This window comes from Urocitellus parryii, chromosome 14, assembly GCF_045843805.1.
Source record: "Urocitellus parryii isolate mUroPar1 chromosome 14, mUroPar1.hap1, whole genome shotgun sequence".
NCBI lineage: Eukaryota > Metazoa > Chordata > Mammalia > Rodentia > Sciuridae > Urocitellus > Urocitellus parryii.
In genome coordinates this window covers 50,684,694-50,700,903 of record NC_135544.1, presented here as the reverse complement: position 1 = coordinate 50,700,903, position 16,210 = coordinate 50,684,694, and the positions used below count along the sequence as shown (strand labels likewise).

The window sequence follows — 16,210 nt, the reverse complement described above, 5'->3', positions numbered from 1 at the left end:
TTCTATAGTTTAGCTATTGTGAATTGAGCTGCTATAAACATTGATGTGGCTGTGTCCCTGTAGTATGCTGATTTTAAGTTCTTTGGGTATAGACCAAGGAGTGGGATAGCTGGGTCAAATGGTGACTCCATTCCAAGTTTCCTAAGGAATCTCCATACTGCTTTGCAGATTGGTTGCCCCAATTTACAGTCCCATCTGCAGTGTATGAGTGTGACTCCTGTGAACACCAGAGGAGGCTTGTGGAGAGTCTGTTCATGGATGTGGAGTCCCTTGCATCTGTGTCCATATTCTGTCCCCTGCTGGTACCTTAGCAGTTCCATAAAAACCTTGTGAATTACTCTTACCTGCTCACAAGGTACTCAGCCTCTTTTTCCCTCATATTCTGCCATCTGTCCTTGAAGGAGACTGTCTTGCCCTGGATTCCAGCCTAGCTGTAGGCCCTGTTACCTCAGCTCTGTGATGATTTCAAGAGAAATGTACAATTGGTAAGTTCTCGGGGTAGAAGCAACATTCTTTCTGGCCTTGTACTTGTCAGGCAGGAGAACTCCTTCCACATCTTAACTGTGGCTATCAATTGAGAATCCTCCCCATGACTTTTTATAATTGGTAGGAATTATTATGGCTCTGGCATGGACCCCAATTCAAGACTTTAATTCTCTCCTTGGTTTTCGACCTTACAAGTAAGCATACACACAAAATTATTGCTGAATTCTTACTAAAGTTTTACATTTTATATATGAGGCGGAGGTACATTTTATATATGAGGGGGTGGGGGTCACATATTATGTTACAAATAAAGCCAGGAGTCTTAAAAGCCCTTGAGCTTTCCTATCATATCACTTCTTTTTTTTGGGGGGTGGAGGGTGTACCAGGGATCGAACCCAGGGGCAATTAACCACGGAGCCACATCCCCAGCCCTTTTTATTTTTTATTTTGTGACAGGATCTTGCTAAGTTGCTTAGGGACTCACTAAATTACTGAGGCTGGCTTTGAACTTGGGATCCTCTTGCTTCAGCCTCCTGAGCCACTGGGGTTACAGGAGGTTACTGGGGTTACATCACCCCGCCCAGCTTCCACCATTTCACTCCTGATAATTACATTATCTCATAGGATCTCTCTCATTTTATCTTTCTTCATGCCTTCACCTCTTTTATCTCAGAAGTTCCAAGGTTCTTTCTAGATCATGAAGAGAAATTCAACTTTCTAGAACCTTCCAGATATTATTTCAAACCCACCCAAACATCTAAGAGAGAAAACAGGCTTTTGTTGTGTAGGTTCTGTCCTCACCCAACAGGATGCACCTTGGAAGACGAGTGTTTTCCACCTGCCCTTGCATGTGGTTTTATGACATTAAGCACCCCTGGGAAGGGAAACCCTCCACAAAGCTCAGATTAGAAGATTCCCCCTCTGCAGGACCCAGGTCAAAACATTCATCCCACAGTAAAGAGGAAAATTTGGGTCTCAGGCACGAGTGTCAAATTTGAGGTCCTGACTAGATGTCTAAGCTCATGTGAGTTTAAAAGAAGCCTCGTTCTCATGGTTATTATAGGTCATCATGGAGACATGAAATTCAGCATATTCATATCCTACAGGTTAAGAAAAGCAGAAAATCATGCAGGGTCATTGTCATCGTCATGATATGACTCTGAAGTGTTTTAATGACTAGTTCCAGTAACACTGCATGAGTGACCTTTCTATTTCGGTTTTTTATTTACTGTTCCTCGTTCATCTTTCATTCTCTCCTTCAACTGTGAACTGGTGGTCCTGGAAGATCAGGCTGATAGAACACATGTTCCTTTTTCTGAAAAATCTCCATAATAATTGCCTCTCTGTGTCGACTTTTGTCCTGCCATGAGACATCTGTCAGCTAGGTGTTTACAAAGCAGTTTGGAAGAACGGCGTGAGAGCTCAGGGTCTGTGACTATCTCTGCAAGCTTTGAGAAATCCCCAATAAGGTTTCTCAGACAAAAATGAGGTAGTTATAAAAATCAAGCATGAAGATCAAGCATGTCCCAGCTAAGTTTCTGAATACCAATACCGACATTCAGACTGGCTGCAGAGCCAATCCTGGGCCTAAAGTACAGAGAGAAACAAAGAGTGCTCATACCGCCCTGTGCCACTTGTACTGACCATACATTTTCAGGGGATGTATACCTTAGAACTTTAATAACCTCTTTCTTCTAGATGCATTTTGAGAACGGTGCCTGTGAGGCTTATGATAGTTCAAGGAAAATCAGACCCTGTTGGTCAAGATTCTTTGTTGAGAATGGAAATTTCCCCAGTATCTTGAACAATCAAATATTCATTCTGTTTCAATATATCAATTTGTAAAATAAGAGTTGTCTTATTTTCTTAGGTATCTGACAAGTTTACATTGCTTTTTTTTAAAGTATAAAGGAATACAGTTGATGAAGGATTCTTGTAGCAATTTGAATATGTGAAAAATGATTTCTTCTTTGAACAGATTTATAAAACCTTGAATATTCATGTAACGTTGGCTGGCATTGAAATGTGGACAGCTGGAGACAAAATAGAAATAGATTCAAACATTGAAACTACCTTAATGCGTTTTTCCATTTGGCAAGAAACAATCCTTAGAAAAAGGGAGAATTTTGATCATGTTCTGTTACTAAGGTATGTGACCCTTCTTTTCCTACCTACCTTAGGTAGATCATTTAAGAAAAAATAATCAACAAAGAAATCTTTTAGATTAATTGACTTTGGGTAAGATGAAGGGAAAATTACCATTTCTTGCTATATAGAAAACTTCTAAGCAGATTCTTTAATAATCCTTATTTTTTTATATTGATCAATACTACAGAAGAAAAATCTGGTATATTTCCTGGAAAGAGTTGAAAATATCATTAGGTGAGCAAATTGCTTTGAGAATCTGTGTATATTATTTACAAAAATCCAGCACCAACTCCTTCACCCTCTCATGCTTTGAAAACCCAGTATTACATCAAAACATACCCTTCTGGAAAACTCCTTGGTCTCTGGACACTTCTCATCAAAGGGAGGGCATCCAGCCAGTGGCCATTCTGCAAGACCATCTTCTGCACTATATAAATTGACAGACAAATAATCTGATACGTTAAACCAGCCACAGCTTCAATATTTCTAAGTTGAAGTTTGCATTCCTCTAGACTACTCAGTCATAAATTCCCTTTATGATGGAGCCACATTTTGTCGTACTGTTATTCAAAATACCTAGTATGATACTTGTCCCAGAGGGAAATGATAAGGAGTTATGAAATGGAACTTAATGCAACCTTATGTTTAGCATAGTACTGATATACTAAGAAATGTTAAATTGTGAGAAAAATGATTTGAAGTGATGGCATCTTTCAGCACATCTTCGGATGGCCCTACAGTTACAATGTTCAAACAGTACCCATTTTACCTTACTTTATCTAACTGTAAAGTCAGTATTTCTCTAAAGTTCTGCAAACAGCCTGCTGATCTTCTTTCTGGTGTTATTCAGATATTAGCTTGCAGGCTGAATTCGGAAACACAAAGCTTCTAGAGCCTACAAGGAGGGGTCAGGTCTAGTTCTTTGGTAGATTGATGGGCATGAATCAGACCTCCAAGGTAATATGCTCGGTGTTCATACTTGGATGGTCCATAGCATATAGATCCAGGGGCATAGCTGTGCCTGTCTTGGGCTTGAGTATTCATGCACTATTGTGCCCCAAATTATGAAAGTTGAAGAATAGTAAAATATCACCATAAACTTCATAGTGGGCAAGAGAAGTCCCTTAGCTCCCTGTTTGTACATGTATTTAAAAATAATTAATAAATAAGTCCAGAAGTACTTAAATGGCGATAAGTAAGTAAACTTTTACTTTCACAGAATTTCTTGTTTCTCTAGTAGCTTCTCATATCAACAGGAAGTGTGCAGAAGGGGGACTTAGCATGTTGAGTTTCTCATGTGTCTTCCCTTCTACCTTCGCATAGATTTAGAGGTGGCCAGACAGCCTGTGTGGCATTGTCACAGTGTCACTTTTCTCTCAGGGACCATGAGAGAGGTCAGTCTCTATAGGGTCCTTCTCTGGTGCTTCTCTGGTCATTCATGGAATTCTCCCAAGATCTCCAGAGTTCAGGAAGGCCAGAATTCTAAGGTCCTCCAAGATGCCCAAGTACTGATACTTGGAATGGAGGTGCAGAAGCACTTCATTAGGACAGAAAGAAACGGTGCATCTACTTGACCAAAAAAAAAATTAAAGTCCCCAGGGGGTCACCTCACCTGGCCACATTCCTTGGATTTGATCCTGTGATAGTCTAAGTGTTGTCTTCCAACCCATGGTAGCTCTCTTTAAAATTTTCCCACTTTAAAATCTGTTCCTAAATAAAATTGAGGCAGAATTCATATAATATACACATCTGACATTATTTATTAAGCAATTCAGGAATAGAACACTTTTTTTGGGGGGGGGGGTGACAGGGATAACCAGAGATTGAACTCAGGGACACTCAGCCACTGAGCCACCTCCCCATTTCTATTTTGTATTTTATTTAGAGACAGGGTTTCCATGAGTTGCTTAGCACCTTGCTGTGGCTGAGGCTGGCTTTGAACTCTTGATCCTCCTGCCTCAGCCTCCCAAACTGCTGGGATTACAGGCATGCGCCACTGTGCCCAGCTAGGAATAGACCTCTTTTTACATGACTGCTCTTCTAAATGTTTGATTATATCTACCAAATCCTTTCTGAGTTTCATGGTTGATTGAAAGTTTTAAGATTTTTCAATCACAGCTAATTGTCCAAGGTGCTACGTGAGTTCACCACATTACATTTCTCTCCATGAACTGTTTTAAATTTAACTCATTAATTTATTTTTATGTTTTGTAATTTAAGTGGTTTTGTCCATAACTGAATGCACAGTAGACTAGAATCAAGAAAGACTCTGACCTTATTGTCTTTTTTATTGAAAATAACCTATTTTTTTAAAATAACAATTTCAACCTAAAATTGGCTTTTTCAATGCCTCTCATATACCGTATGCTTCAAATGAGCTCAGTATCAACTAAGGTCAATCTCAATGCCAGAACTACAGAAATAATAGGGCTCATTCATGTGTAAAGGCCTGGACATTGTGCTGGTTCAGTGCAATTTGCTCTGTTTTAATTACAGATTTAGATTGAAGAATGTCTTTGTCTTCTGTTTGCAGTGGGAAGTGGCTGTATGCACACGAGCAAGGAATTTCTTATCCAGAGGGCATGTGCCAGCCCTACTATTCCTGCAGTATCGTGAAGGTGGGCTGTGTTTTATCTATGTTATGTTACCTAATCAAAATGTTCAGATTACATTTCTGTAATGTTCTGTGTCCGCTTGAAAGAGACCACGTGTGCATTTGTCATATATTCCCACCAAGACTTGACATAATGAGACTCATACTTCTTTATTAAATGAGAAAAGAAATGTTTTATTAAAAGAAAAAAACCTATTAATGAATGATAAGGGTAATAATGAAGTGGAGTTCCAAGTTCAAAAGACCATCATGTGCAGGTTAACATACAGGGATTAGTAAAGCTCGTCCGAATGTTAAATCCCATTATTTACAAAGACAGGAAACGTTCACAAAACTGGATGGCTGATTCAGCAAGTGAGGATAGTTGATCCTGCATGACAAGGAAGCACATGGAGCACTTAATGTCATACGATGACAGTCTTGCCTTGCATGTTTAGCAGGCACAAGACCTCTGAATGGTGGCTCCCTCATTTATCAGATCTTTTCCCAAGTCTCAAAGAGTCTAGTTAGTGCTGTTCATGTGACTTTTTTCTGAGAGATTATCACAAACATGAGGTTTTGTTTTATTTCCTGCATTCCTTTACCATCCTTGTGCCCATGATGGTCTTTAGACCTCAAACTTTGAAGCTAGTACTTATTAAAAAGACTATATGATGGATTTATATTGTAATTCATAACTACATAGTTAATTGTGATGCCTGTAGATAGATTTGCCTTTGGTATTTCATTCCTGTGAGTATTACATGAGGCTCTGATGGAGAATGTTACTCTTTCAACTACATTTTTACAAATCCGGGAACATTTAAAATTCCATATGAATAAAATGAGCAAATTTAAGGTGCTCCATTAGCTTTATCATAAAATGATAGCCTAGCTCTCTTGGGAAGTTATTTTTTTCACTAATACAGGGATTAAAACATGAACTAGAACTTTGAGCCTAGGTGACGGACAGTTCTGCCACGTGGAGTCTATATTTCTGACCTTCAGGTTTTCCCTTGTAACACAATCTCCATCTGCAACGTTGCATAGCAATTATTGAACAATGAAAGACTACCGATTAAAAACAAGAACATCACATTTGTTTTTATTTGTATCCTTTTTAAAAATCTGGTATAGAGCAGATGAGCAGTAACATTTAGTTTATTGTATAGGACACTTGTCGTAGTCCATGCAGGCCGCTGGAGATGGCAAACCCCACAAACAGGCTGGCTAATAAACATGGGAATGTATTTCTCACGTTTCTGGAAGATGAGACACCCAAGAACAAGGCATCAGCAGATATGGCATCCAGTGAGGGTCCACTTTCTGCCTCAGAATTGGCACTTTCTCTCTGTGTTGTCACACGGTGGAAAGGACAAGAGGACCCTCCTGAGCCTCTTTTATAAGGGCACTGATCTCATTCCCGAGGACTCTGCTGCATGACCTAGTCGCCTCCAACCTCTGGGGTGCGGTCTTTTTAAAGTATGGATTTTGGAGGGACACAAGCATTAGGCCATAGTGACATGAGTCAATAGTTTCTAGCTCTTTGTCAGAATAGCGGTGTGTAAATCCATTAGTGAATATTACTGTGCCTCCCCCCCACACACATATAAAAAAAAGAATGCCAAAATTTAGAGCTAGAGATACTTAAAAACTCATTTTCCCAACTTTTTTTTTTCATATAATTAAAGAAACTGGGGCAGAGGGGAGGGAAGTAATTAAGTCCAAGATCTCTCAAAGACGTGCTCATTAACTAGTAGCTAGAAATCAGGTTTTTCCAACAACCATTTCAAAATGCTATGTACTATTCAGGGTGCTTTCTGTTGGAAATTTCTAATGAACGTTCTTTTTTTCCCCGTCAGGATCTCTTACCTGACATAAACACAATTGCCAGCAGAATAGCCCATCAGTTGGGGCATAATCTTGGCTTGCAACATGACGAGTTCCCGTGCACCTGTTCCTTGGGAAAATGTGTGATGGATACTAGTGGAAGGTGAGGCTCAAATAATGTAGAGAACACATTTAAATATTTTGAGAGTAGTTTGGGGTTAATTCCATCACTTTAGGAATATATATATATATATATATATATATATATATATGTAGGCTTTTCTGTATAATTTTCTGGGAGATCTTTCAAAATCATGCACAGGGAAGAATTTCCCTTTTGGAGTTAAATCTAATCAACTGAGACTCTTTCTAGTGATACACCAGAAAAAAAAATGTGACACATTATTGCACATTGCAAACATATGTGATGGTCAACTGGTACCAATCTCTACCAAGGTGTTAGTGGAGAAATAGTTCCACACACCTTGGTTTGCTTTCCCTGCTAAAAACTAGAGTTTCCTCCTTTACATCTTTCCTCAGGTGTCATTCTCAGCAAAGCCCTTCCTGGCCAACTGCTTCAACTTTTAGTCCTTCTCCATCACATTCATGATTGGCATTTACACCCTCTTACTTATTGTTTTATTTAGTTTTTTCCTTGATACTTACCACTGTCTAAGGCATTCTACCCCTTGCATATTTAGCTCATTTTCTAGGTTACTCCTGAACTAAATCCAAACTCTGTGAAGTCAGAGGTTTTGACTGGTTTGGTCACTTTTTCATTACTGTTGTCTAGAGAAGTCCCACACACATGTTAAGATCACCTTAAATAGTCACAGAAAGAATGTCCAGTGTCCCCTCATTATTCTTGAATCACTTTGTGGTTAGGTGTTCTAGAGCCCCTTCATAGTAATGCACGGTGTACAATTAAAATGATCAGCCACTCCATGCATTCGTTAAATGATGTGAAATGGCTAAAGCACCCAAGCACAGTGGCGGGCATGGTGCAAGAATTCAGTAACTAATCATCTAATTTTACATCATTATCTGGACATTTAGCAACATTTGCAGGGTCCTGACATCCCCGTCTCATGTAATCAAGATTCTAGAAATCCTTCTGTGTTCAATCATTGTGTCAATATTACTGTCAAGAGAATCAGACAAAAGGAAGATAGAATGGAGGTGAATTTCAGTTTTAAAGAGAGTGTGTTAGACTCCAAAGGATGTGTATGATATTTTTAAATAGTTTGTTTCAACAAACATTTAGAGGAAACTACTCTGCACCAGGCTCTGTATTAACTAGTGGTTATTTTCTTTTTAATAAATATGATGTAGCCTTGAGAAGTTTCTAATCTTTCAGGGATGTTAACAAGAATATACAGTTATTATAAGATTGTTTCAAGGACACATTAGAGGGACTATGGGAGCATCACATACAACCAGTCCAAACGGTGGCTTCAGGTAGGATTTGCTTTGGAGGGAATATATAGCCAAGTACTTTCTTGAAATAACATGTGTTAGCAATGTTTCAAGAAAGCATTTTTGGTAATAATGATCCCAATTCCTGCTCTGCTCTCAAACTTAACATTTATATGGATTTGTTCTAAATTCTTTGTAAAACTTTCACAGGTGCTGTACCACAATGATATGATAAATCTTTATTTTTACCCTACCCTATTTCTAGCATTCCTGCACTAAAATTCAGTAAATGCAACCAGAACGAGTATCAGCAATTCCTGAAGGATCATAACCCAACGTGCATGCTCAATATTCCATTTCCTGGCCCGTCAAATGATTTTCCAGCTTGTGGAAACAAGAAGGTGGATGAGGGAGAAGAGTGCGATTGTGGCCCTTTTGAGGTAATTTGCAATTGATGATGACCTGAAATTACCAAGTTTATGCTCAGCTAGAATCTAGATAGGGGTGTAGCCCAATCACATCAACCATCATCTTCCTTGTCCAGCTCTGGACTCTGCCTTTTCCGTTTTTCATTTGGATACAAGATGTTGGGGTGCCTCATTTCAAGGGTACTTGGCAGATCATGCATGGTGCATAGTGGTCTTGCTGGAGTACACAGCATTACGCTTGTCTGCTTTATGTGTTAATTGGCTTGTCTGTGAGAAGGACCTGAAGGTGTCATCAGGTCTGACCTCGCATGCACAGTAGGACATAACGTCCTACAAGATCTCACAGAGTCGATCGGGTTCTATTCAGGGCCTTGGGAGGTTCATCCGTATCACAGCTGGACAGCTCCCCTTATTAGGACACTTTCTTAATAGAGCAGAAAACTTCAAACCTTTCATGTTTTATTTCAGTCTGGAGCATTTAGAAAAAGCCTTTGAGCAAATTTTAAAGTAATTCTTAATCTGCTTTTTCCCAAGAGAGAAACTATTTTCTTCAGAAGCACATCTAATAAGTGCATGTCCTAGACTCAAATTATCAAGTGCATATAAACCACTGCGGGGTGTTGTTAAGGTGTCGAGTCTGGTTTAGCAGTTCTGCAGAGGGGCTGAGCTCTGCAAACTTACTGAGCTGCAAGCTTCTACCCTTGAGCTGGTCTGAGGACTACTTTTACACTGTCTATGCTCAAGGACCGAAGCCAACAGACCCCTTAATCAGAGTGGAGATGGTGACCTGTCTAGAGACATGAACTAATCTTATAATGGCGCATATTAAAGGTGAAGAGGCTCTTAATTTTGGAAACGGATCCTCTTGCCCATGCACATTCTTTGGATGGGTCTTCAGCTTCACCCTACACATGAAGCACTTCACCTGATTAGATGCAGACAATTTCCTTTGCATTTGGTCTGATCAGACAGGGTCCAGGTGATCGTCCTGCTGTTGTTACATAGTGATGTGTTAAAAAAAAAAAAAAAAGAAAGGAAGGAAGGAAGGAAGGAATAAAGAAAGAAAGGAAGGAAGGAAGGAAGGTAGGTCAGCCTGAACTGAAATACTTGGCATCTTGAGAAAAAGGTAAGATCAGAGCTTTAGAAATTATACTACTCACATCAAACTCTAGCATGAGGCAATGGGAGGACCCTTTGAGGAAGAGGGTCCCTGGGAGAATGGCAGGTCACAGACTTGGGGCTCTGAGAGTTCATAACAGTAGGAGGAGAGGAGGTGTGATGAAGTCCAGGCAGCAGCTCCAAACCTTTTTTCCTGTGCCACACGTGACTAAGGATGACACATCTGGGCGTTGCACACAGAGTCGCACAGAAGCACAACCAATGCTCTCTTCACCCAGGAACCGGATCACAACCCGCCTCTGACATTTCACTTTGGTTTTTGCCAGGAGTGCACTAATCCTTGCTGTGACGCACACAAGTGTATACTGAAGCCAGGATTCACGTGTTCAGAAGGACCCTGCTGTGAATCCTGTCAGGTAAAAGCCTGTGCTGGGAGAGACAGTGTTTGTTTCTGTTTTCACTTTAAGTCTATGTAGGACCAAAGAGCTCTCCAGCCAGGGATGACTGTCCCCATCACCAGTTTGTAGACTGGGCCTTGCTAATTCCCCCCAGGGCTTGTTCAGGAAGGCCCAGACGTGGGAGCATCGTGGAGTGCTAGGGTCTGGGGAGGGACAAGCGAGTAAGCAGACACGTGTGTTTTAGGAGTGAAATCACCTGCCCAACCCTGTTCTTACTCCTCTGCAAATCATTGTCAAGCTCTTTAACCTCAGCTGGGAGGGAAACTGGTATTCCAACAGCAGGGAACTATAAAAGGAAGGGATTATCCTTGGATTGCAAAGCAGTAGTGGCTAGTGGTTAGAAAAAGTCTTAGGGAAGAGGACCAGAAATCCACATGGTTCTGCCTAAGGATTTATTGACAATTTTTCAACTCCATTGAAAAGAAATTTGTCACAATGAAAAGAAAATTGCCTTTCTCCCACCTGCAAGGGGCTTCAGAATCAGCGCAAATAAATGCAGATTGAACAGCTGAATGAGAGAATCGGGATGTGCTGTCCTCCAGCTGCGAGAGCCAGCCTATTCCAATTCATATGCAGGGGTCTGAGTTGGTCTACTGGAGCAAGAGAGGAAGAAATAACAAGAGAACTCCTGCCAGTTTCTCTATTTTATGTCCATTCCAATTGTACCCAGGGGGAGTCTAACATCAGATTTCAAAATCACTATTTCGTGATGCTTAAAATTACGTAAAAATCGAGGCTTTATAAATTACAATAATGCTCTGTGGGATGAAGAGGGAAGTTAGGTTCCACACTTAAAGGCATTTTTGCACATGAGAGTCTCTGTTTTTCTTCAACAGATAAAAAAGGCGGGGTCCACATGCAGACCAGCAAAAGATGAATGTGATTACCCAGAAGTATGTACTGGCCACTCACCCGAGTGTCCGAAGGACCAATTCCAAGTCAATGGTTTTCCTTGCAAGAATTCCGAAGGCTACTGCTACATGGGGGAATGTCCCACTCGCAACAATCAGTGCTTGGAATTGTTCAGTGATGGTAAGAGATGGTCACGGTGAAGGCTGACAAGGAGAATAGCCTTGTCACCTCCCTGTTACTATCCTGTAGGTCTTGGGGGCAAGATTGGAGATGATACCGCCTAGCATCTCTTTAGCTATTACCTCCATTATTAGCTGACCTTACCTCCAGTATTAATGGACCTGCTCAGTATTGAGCTGGTGCACGTTTGTTACTGTTTGTATCTCTGTCCTCTTCCTAGAATATTCTCCTGACTCAGTAGAACAGTTTTTGAATGACTTATTTATTTCATTCTCCTGCACCATGACACTATAGGACATGATACAGAAAGTGCAGTTGCATTAGAAAATAAAGTTTTATGATTCACTAATATTCATGCCTTTGTAATTTTACTTTCATCCTATCATTTTGGATCCCAGGAGCAAAAGAGAGCCACAGTATCTGCTACAAGATGAATAAGAAAGGAAATAAATTTGGTTATTGCAAAAGCAAGGACAACACATTTGTTCCCTGTAAAGAGAAGTAAGTGTCCTGTCATGGTGGTGGTGGTGGTGGTGGTGGGAGCAGAAGTGTTTCATAACAGGGTTTTGAAAACTCAGGAGGCTGCTCTTCTGACAGCTGTCAATCTCCTGTGCTCAGAGATCAGGAAGAGAGCGGGCGGAAGAGAGAGTGTGCACTGTTGCTGGTGTGGGCTGATATTCACATACCCCGTCTACTGCCTGACAGTCATGGATTACACAGAGGAAAGACAAACAGGGGCCCAAGGGAGATTAAGATGCTCGGGAAGGAAAGGGAACCAAAGCATGCTGCCCCAAAAAGGGAATGGGGCAAACCGGACGAGAGAGGGCATAATTCAAAAAAAGGCGGGGAGGAGGAAGGAAGTGAAGGCAAGGAGGAGGAAGTTGAAATTAGGAGAGTGGGAGAATTTGGAATGATTTATTTATTTCATCCTCCTGCATCATGACACTATAAGACATACATACTGAAAGTGCAGTTGCATTAGAAACTAAGGTTTTACAATTCACCAATAGTCATGCCTTTGTAATTTTACTTTTATGTGGACAGACCTGCCCCCTTTCTCTTCCCCTCCCTTGCAGTCTCATGGCTGACGTGCTCAATGCAAGAAAGAATAAGAAGGAAACCTCTTTCTGCTCCTTAGAGTCATGCTAATTCAAATCGCTATTAAGGAATAGTCTTCTGTAAACTTGAACGAGTGCTGATTTCTGAGGATCACAGAGGAATGTTAAAAATGCTTTTTGACACTGTATCTACTCATTTCAGTTCCAGGGTCAGGGCTTAGCTGTCTAATGGTTTTCTCAGCCTGTCTTGGTCCCTCTGCCCTGCTGGTGCGCCTACAGTGACCGGGCCACTTGGCTGACAGCCTGATCTCTGAAGCTCTGTTTTTGCTCCCAAGTTTGAGAATAACCCCCCACCCCTTCTCTTCAGAGATGTCAGATGTGGGAAGATATACTGTACCGGGGGACAGAAGTCATCACTTCTTGGAGAAGACAAGATCTATCACATTAAGGCTGCAAAGCAGAACATTACTGTCAAATGTAAAACCATCTTTCTATACCACAATTCTGAGGATATTGGCCTGGTGAATACAGGAACAAAATGTGGAGATGGGATGGTAAGATTAAAACCCTTTGTTTATGAAAGCATCTTTGGTTAACTGCTCAAAAACATCACTGGGACCTGTAATTGGTTCCGGAGGGCCTTATATATGGGAAAGCAGGCAATTTGTCTTTATTATTGAGGAACAGAATAGCAATAATACAGTAATACTCTTTTATTTAATTTTAGTTATACTAAATGGTATGACATTGTTATAAATATGCTTAATTAGTATATTTCAGCAGACATCTAATGAAGTTAGACATAAGATTTTTCTAATTAACGTAACCATAAATAGTCATACATTCATTTACTTGATCTGTCCAACCACGCTTACTGGTGAAGCCTAGGTTGTCAGTAACTATGCTGGACACAGATCGTTTAAAGATGAGTGTATTTGAAAATTTTATACATTCACTTAAACAGATCATTACGATTTAACAAAAGTGCTTTCCTAGTATTAGGATCAGCAGTATGTACTTGGATCTAAAAAGAAGTAGCTGGTTGCTCTTAGAACACATGTGGCATCTTGAATTTCAGCTTTGGCTTGATGAACATTTAAAAGAATTTTTTTATTTATTCTTTTTAGTTATACATGAGAGTAGAATGTATTTTGACATATTATATGTATATGGAGTATAATTTCCCATTCTTGTGGTTGTACATGATGTGGAGTTTGACTGGTGGTGTATTCATATATGAACATAGGAAAGTGATGTCCAATTCATGCTAATGTCTTTCCTATTCCCATCCTCCCTCCATTCCCTTCATTTCCCTTTGTCTAATCCAATGAACTTCTATTCTTCCTTCCCTCAACCTTATTTGTGTGTTAGCATTAGCCTTGGTTTGGGAGATATTGGCTCATTTCACTTAGCATGATAGTCTCCGGTTCCATCCATTGACCAGCAAATACCATAATTTCATTCTTCTTTATGGTTGAGTAGTATTTAATTGTGTGTGTGTGTGTGTGATACACACACACACACACACAATGTCTCACATTTTCTTTATCCATTCATGTGTTGAATAGGTTGGGATGAACATTTTTTAACTCAGAGAAAATGGGACATTTTATTTATTTATTATGTATTTATTATTTAACTTTCACCTTTGACATTATTTTGAATTGATACTTAATAATTGTACATGTCTGTTGGATGCAACATCACATTTTGATACACGGGTGAAACATGTGATGATCAAACCTCAGTAGTTTGTTATCTGTCACTTCAAATGTGATTTCTTTGTGTTAGAGACATTCAAAATCTTTGTTCTGTTTTGAAATAAACAGTAAATTGCTGTGAACTGTAGTCACCATACTGTACCATAGAACACAAGAGCTTATTACTCCTAACTGTAACTTGTACCCATCAGCCAAACTCTTCCTGTCCCCTTCCTCTTCCCTCCCTCCCCAGCCTATGGTGACCACAGTTCTCCTTGTTACTTTCATAAGTAACATTTTTAAAATGAGATCAACATTTTTTGTCTTCCACATATGAATTAGAACATGCAGAATTTAATCTCTTTCTCTACCTGGTTTGTTTCATTTAATATAATATCTCCCAGTTTATCTGTGCTGACATAGATGACAGGATTTCATTCTTTCTTATGGCCAAGTAATATTCCATTGGTGTATACATAAAACATTTTTTATCCATTTATCTGTTGATGGACACTTAGCTTGAGTCCATATCTTGGTGTCATGCAGGGGCTCTGACCCAGAAAAGAGAGTCAGGGTGTGGCAGGTGCAAGAAGATGCAAGACATAGTTAGGATAGTAGATATGCTTTATTCATTGGTGGCTACAGCCTCCAGCCTCCAGCCTCCAGCCTCAGCTTCAGCCCCCAGCCAGTTCCATTTTAGTCCCATTAGCCTATTTACCCTGGAGTCTTTCCCGACGGCCTCTTTTCTATGCAGGCCAAATGAAGAAGGCACACTGCCAACAGGTTACATAAGGGGCTCTCAGGTTAATAATGTTCATGACCTTGAGTCCACACACTGAATCAATGTTTCTGGCCTCAACTAAACATAACATGGCTGGTTCTCAGCCCTGGCTACACACAAAAAAACATAACATAGCCCAGTGGAAGTCTTGGTGAGGGAGCCTAACTACAGCCATTTGAGGCCTGCCACAACCCTTGGCTATTATAAATAATTCTGTAATAAACATGGGAATGCAGAAAAGTCTTTAGGAAGAAATGCCCACATAATATGCAAAGGTGAAAGTGCACAGCATATTCAGATAATTGATCACTTCAAGGTAGCTTGAGCTTCGGGTAGAATGGCCAAAGAAACAGCTGAACAAATAAAATGAGGCCAGATCGGAAAGAGTTTATCATACCACGGTGAAAATGCTAGAATCTGTGCTGTAAACAATAGCCAGCTCATCCAGAATATGTAGAAAGCACAGAATACTTTTTTAAAAAAATATCAACTATTTGAAATTAAATAGTTTCTCTCCAGGGCCTGCTTCCTGTCCCCCTTGACACCATTGCCCACAAATGCTACAGTGACATTTGCAAAAGGTAAAGGAGAAATAAAAATTGGACAGCAAAAATTCAGGATGGAAAGAAAGAGAGTACAAAAATGTAAGGTTTTAATGGTGAATGACCCAGTCCACATGTTTTAGCTGACCTGTTTCCTGCTAAAGCAATTCAATAAATATCAAAATGGTGAAAATTAAGGTAGGTGTATCAAACCCCAAAACCAGAAAAGTTAAGAAATTCAATGAGATAAAGTGCATAAGAAGCATCAAGTCAAAGAAAATGCCAATTTTCAGTTCACTTCAGATTTGCAAAATCCGCTGAGGTGTGAAGCCAATAACTGGCATCCCTTTTACAAAGGGCAGCAGGGACTGAGATAGGGACACTCAATCATGCAAGTGCACTGTGTCCATGCCACCAGAGTCCTGTCCCTTCATGAGAAGTTGAGGACAAATCACCAGTCCTGCTCTTGATAGTTCTTCACCAGCTCACGATGGCAGATTCATTGCCCAACAAATGCCAGTCTATGGTGACATCCCAGTGACATCAAAGAGCTTTTCCTATTATCCCCCCCCCCAACACTGAAATACAGCTTTTAAGCCCAGTGAACTTCAAATGCAGA

The 16,210-nt window shown here is 40.2% G+C and overlaps 1 protein-coding gene across 1 annotated transcript in view; it reads left to right on the top strand.

Moving 5' to 3' along the window:
* The window catches only part of Adam7 (ADAM metallopeptidase domain 7), a 63,643-nt gene that overhangs the window by 35,065 nt on the left and 12,368 nt on the right, over positions 1 to 16,210 (top strand). Inside the window, exons 10-17 of the mRNA XM_077792464.1 lie at positions 2,465 to 2,634; positions 5,168 to 5,252; positions 7,090 to 7,220; positions 8,739 to 8,913; positions 10,347 to 10,436; positions 11,315 to 11,510; positions 11,909 to 12,011; positions 12,936 to 13,122. Coding sequence (XP_077648590.1) covers positions 2,465 to 2,634; positions 5,168 to 5,252; positions 7,090 to 7,220; positions 8,739 to 8,913; positions 10,347 to 10,436; positions 11,315 to 11,510; positions 11,909 to 12,011; positions 12,936 to 13,122 — 1,137 coding nt within the window. The remainder of the gene's footprint in view (positions 1 to 2,464; positions 2,635 to 5,167; positions 5,253 to 7,089; positions 7,221 to 8,738; positions 8,914 to 10,346; positions 10,437 to 11,314; positions 11,511 to 11,908; positions 12,012 to 12,935; positions 13,123 to 16,210) is intronic.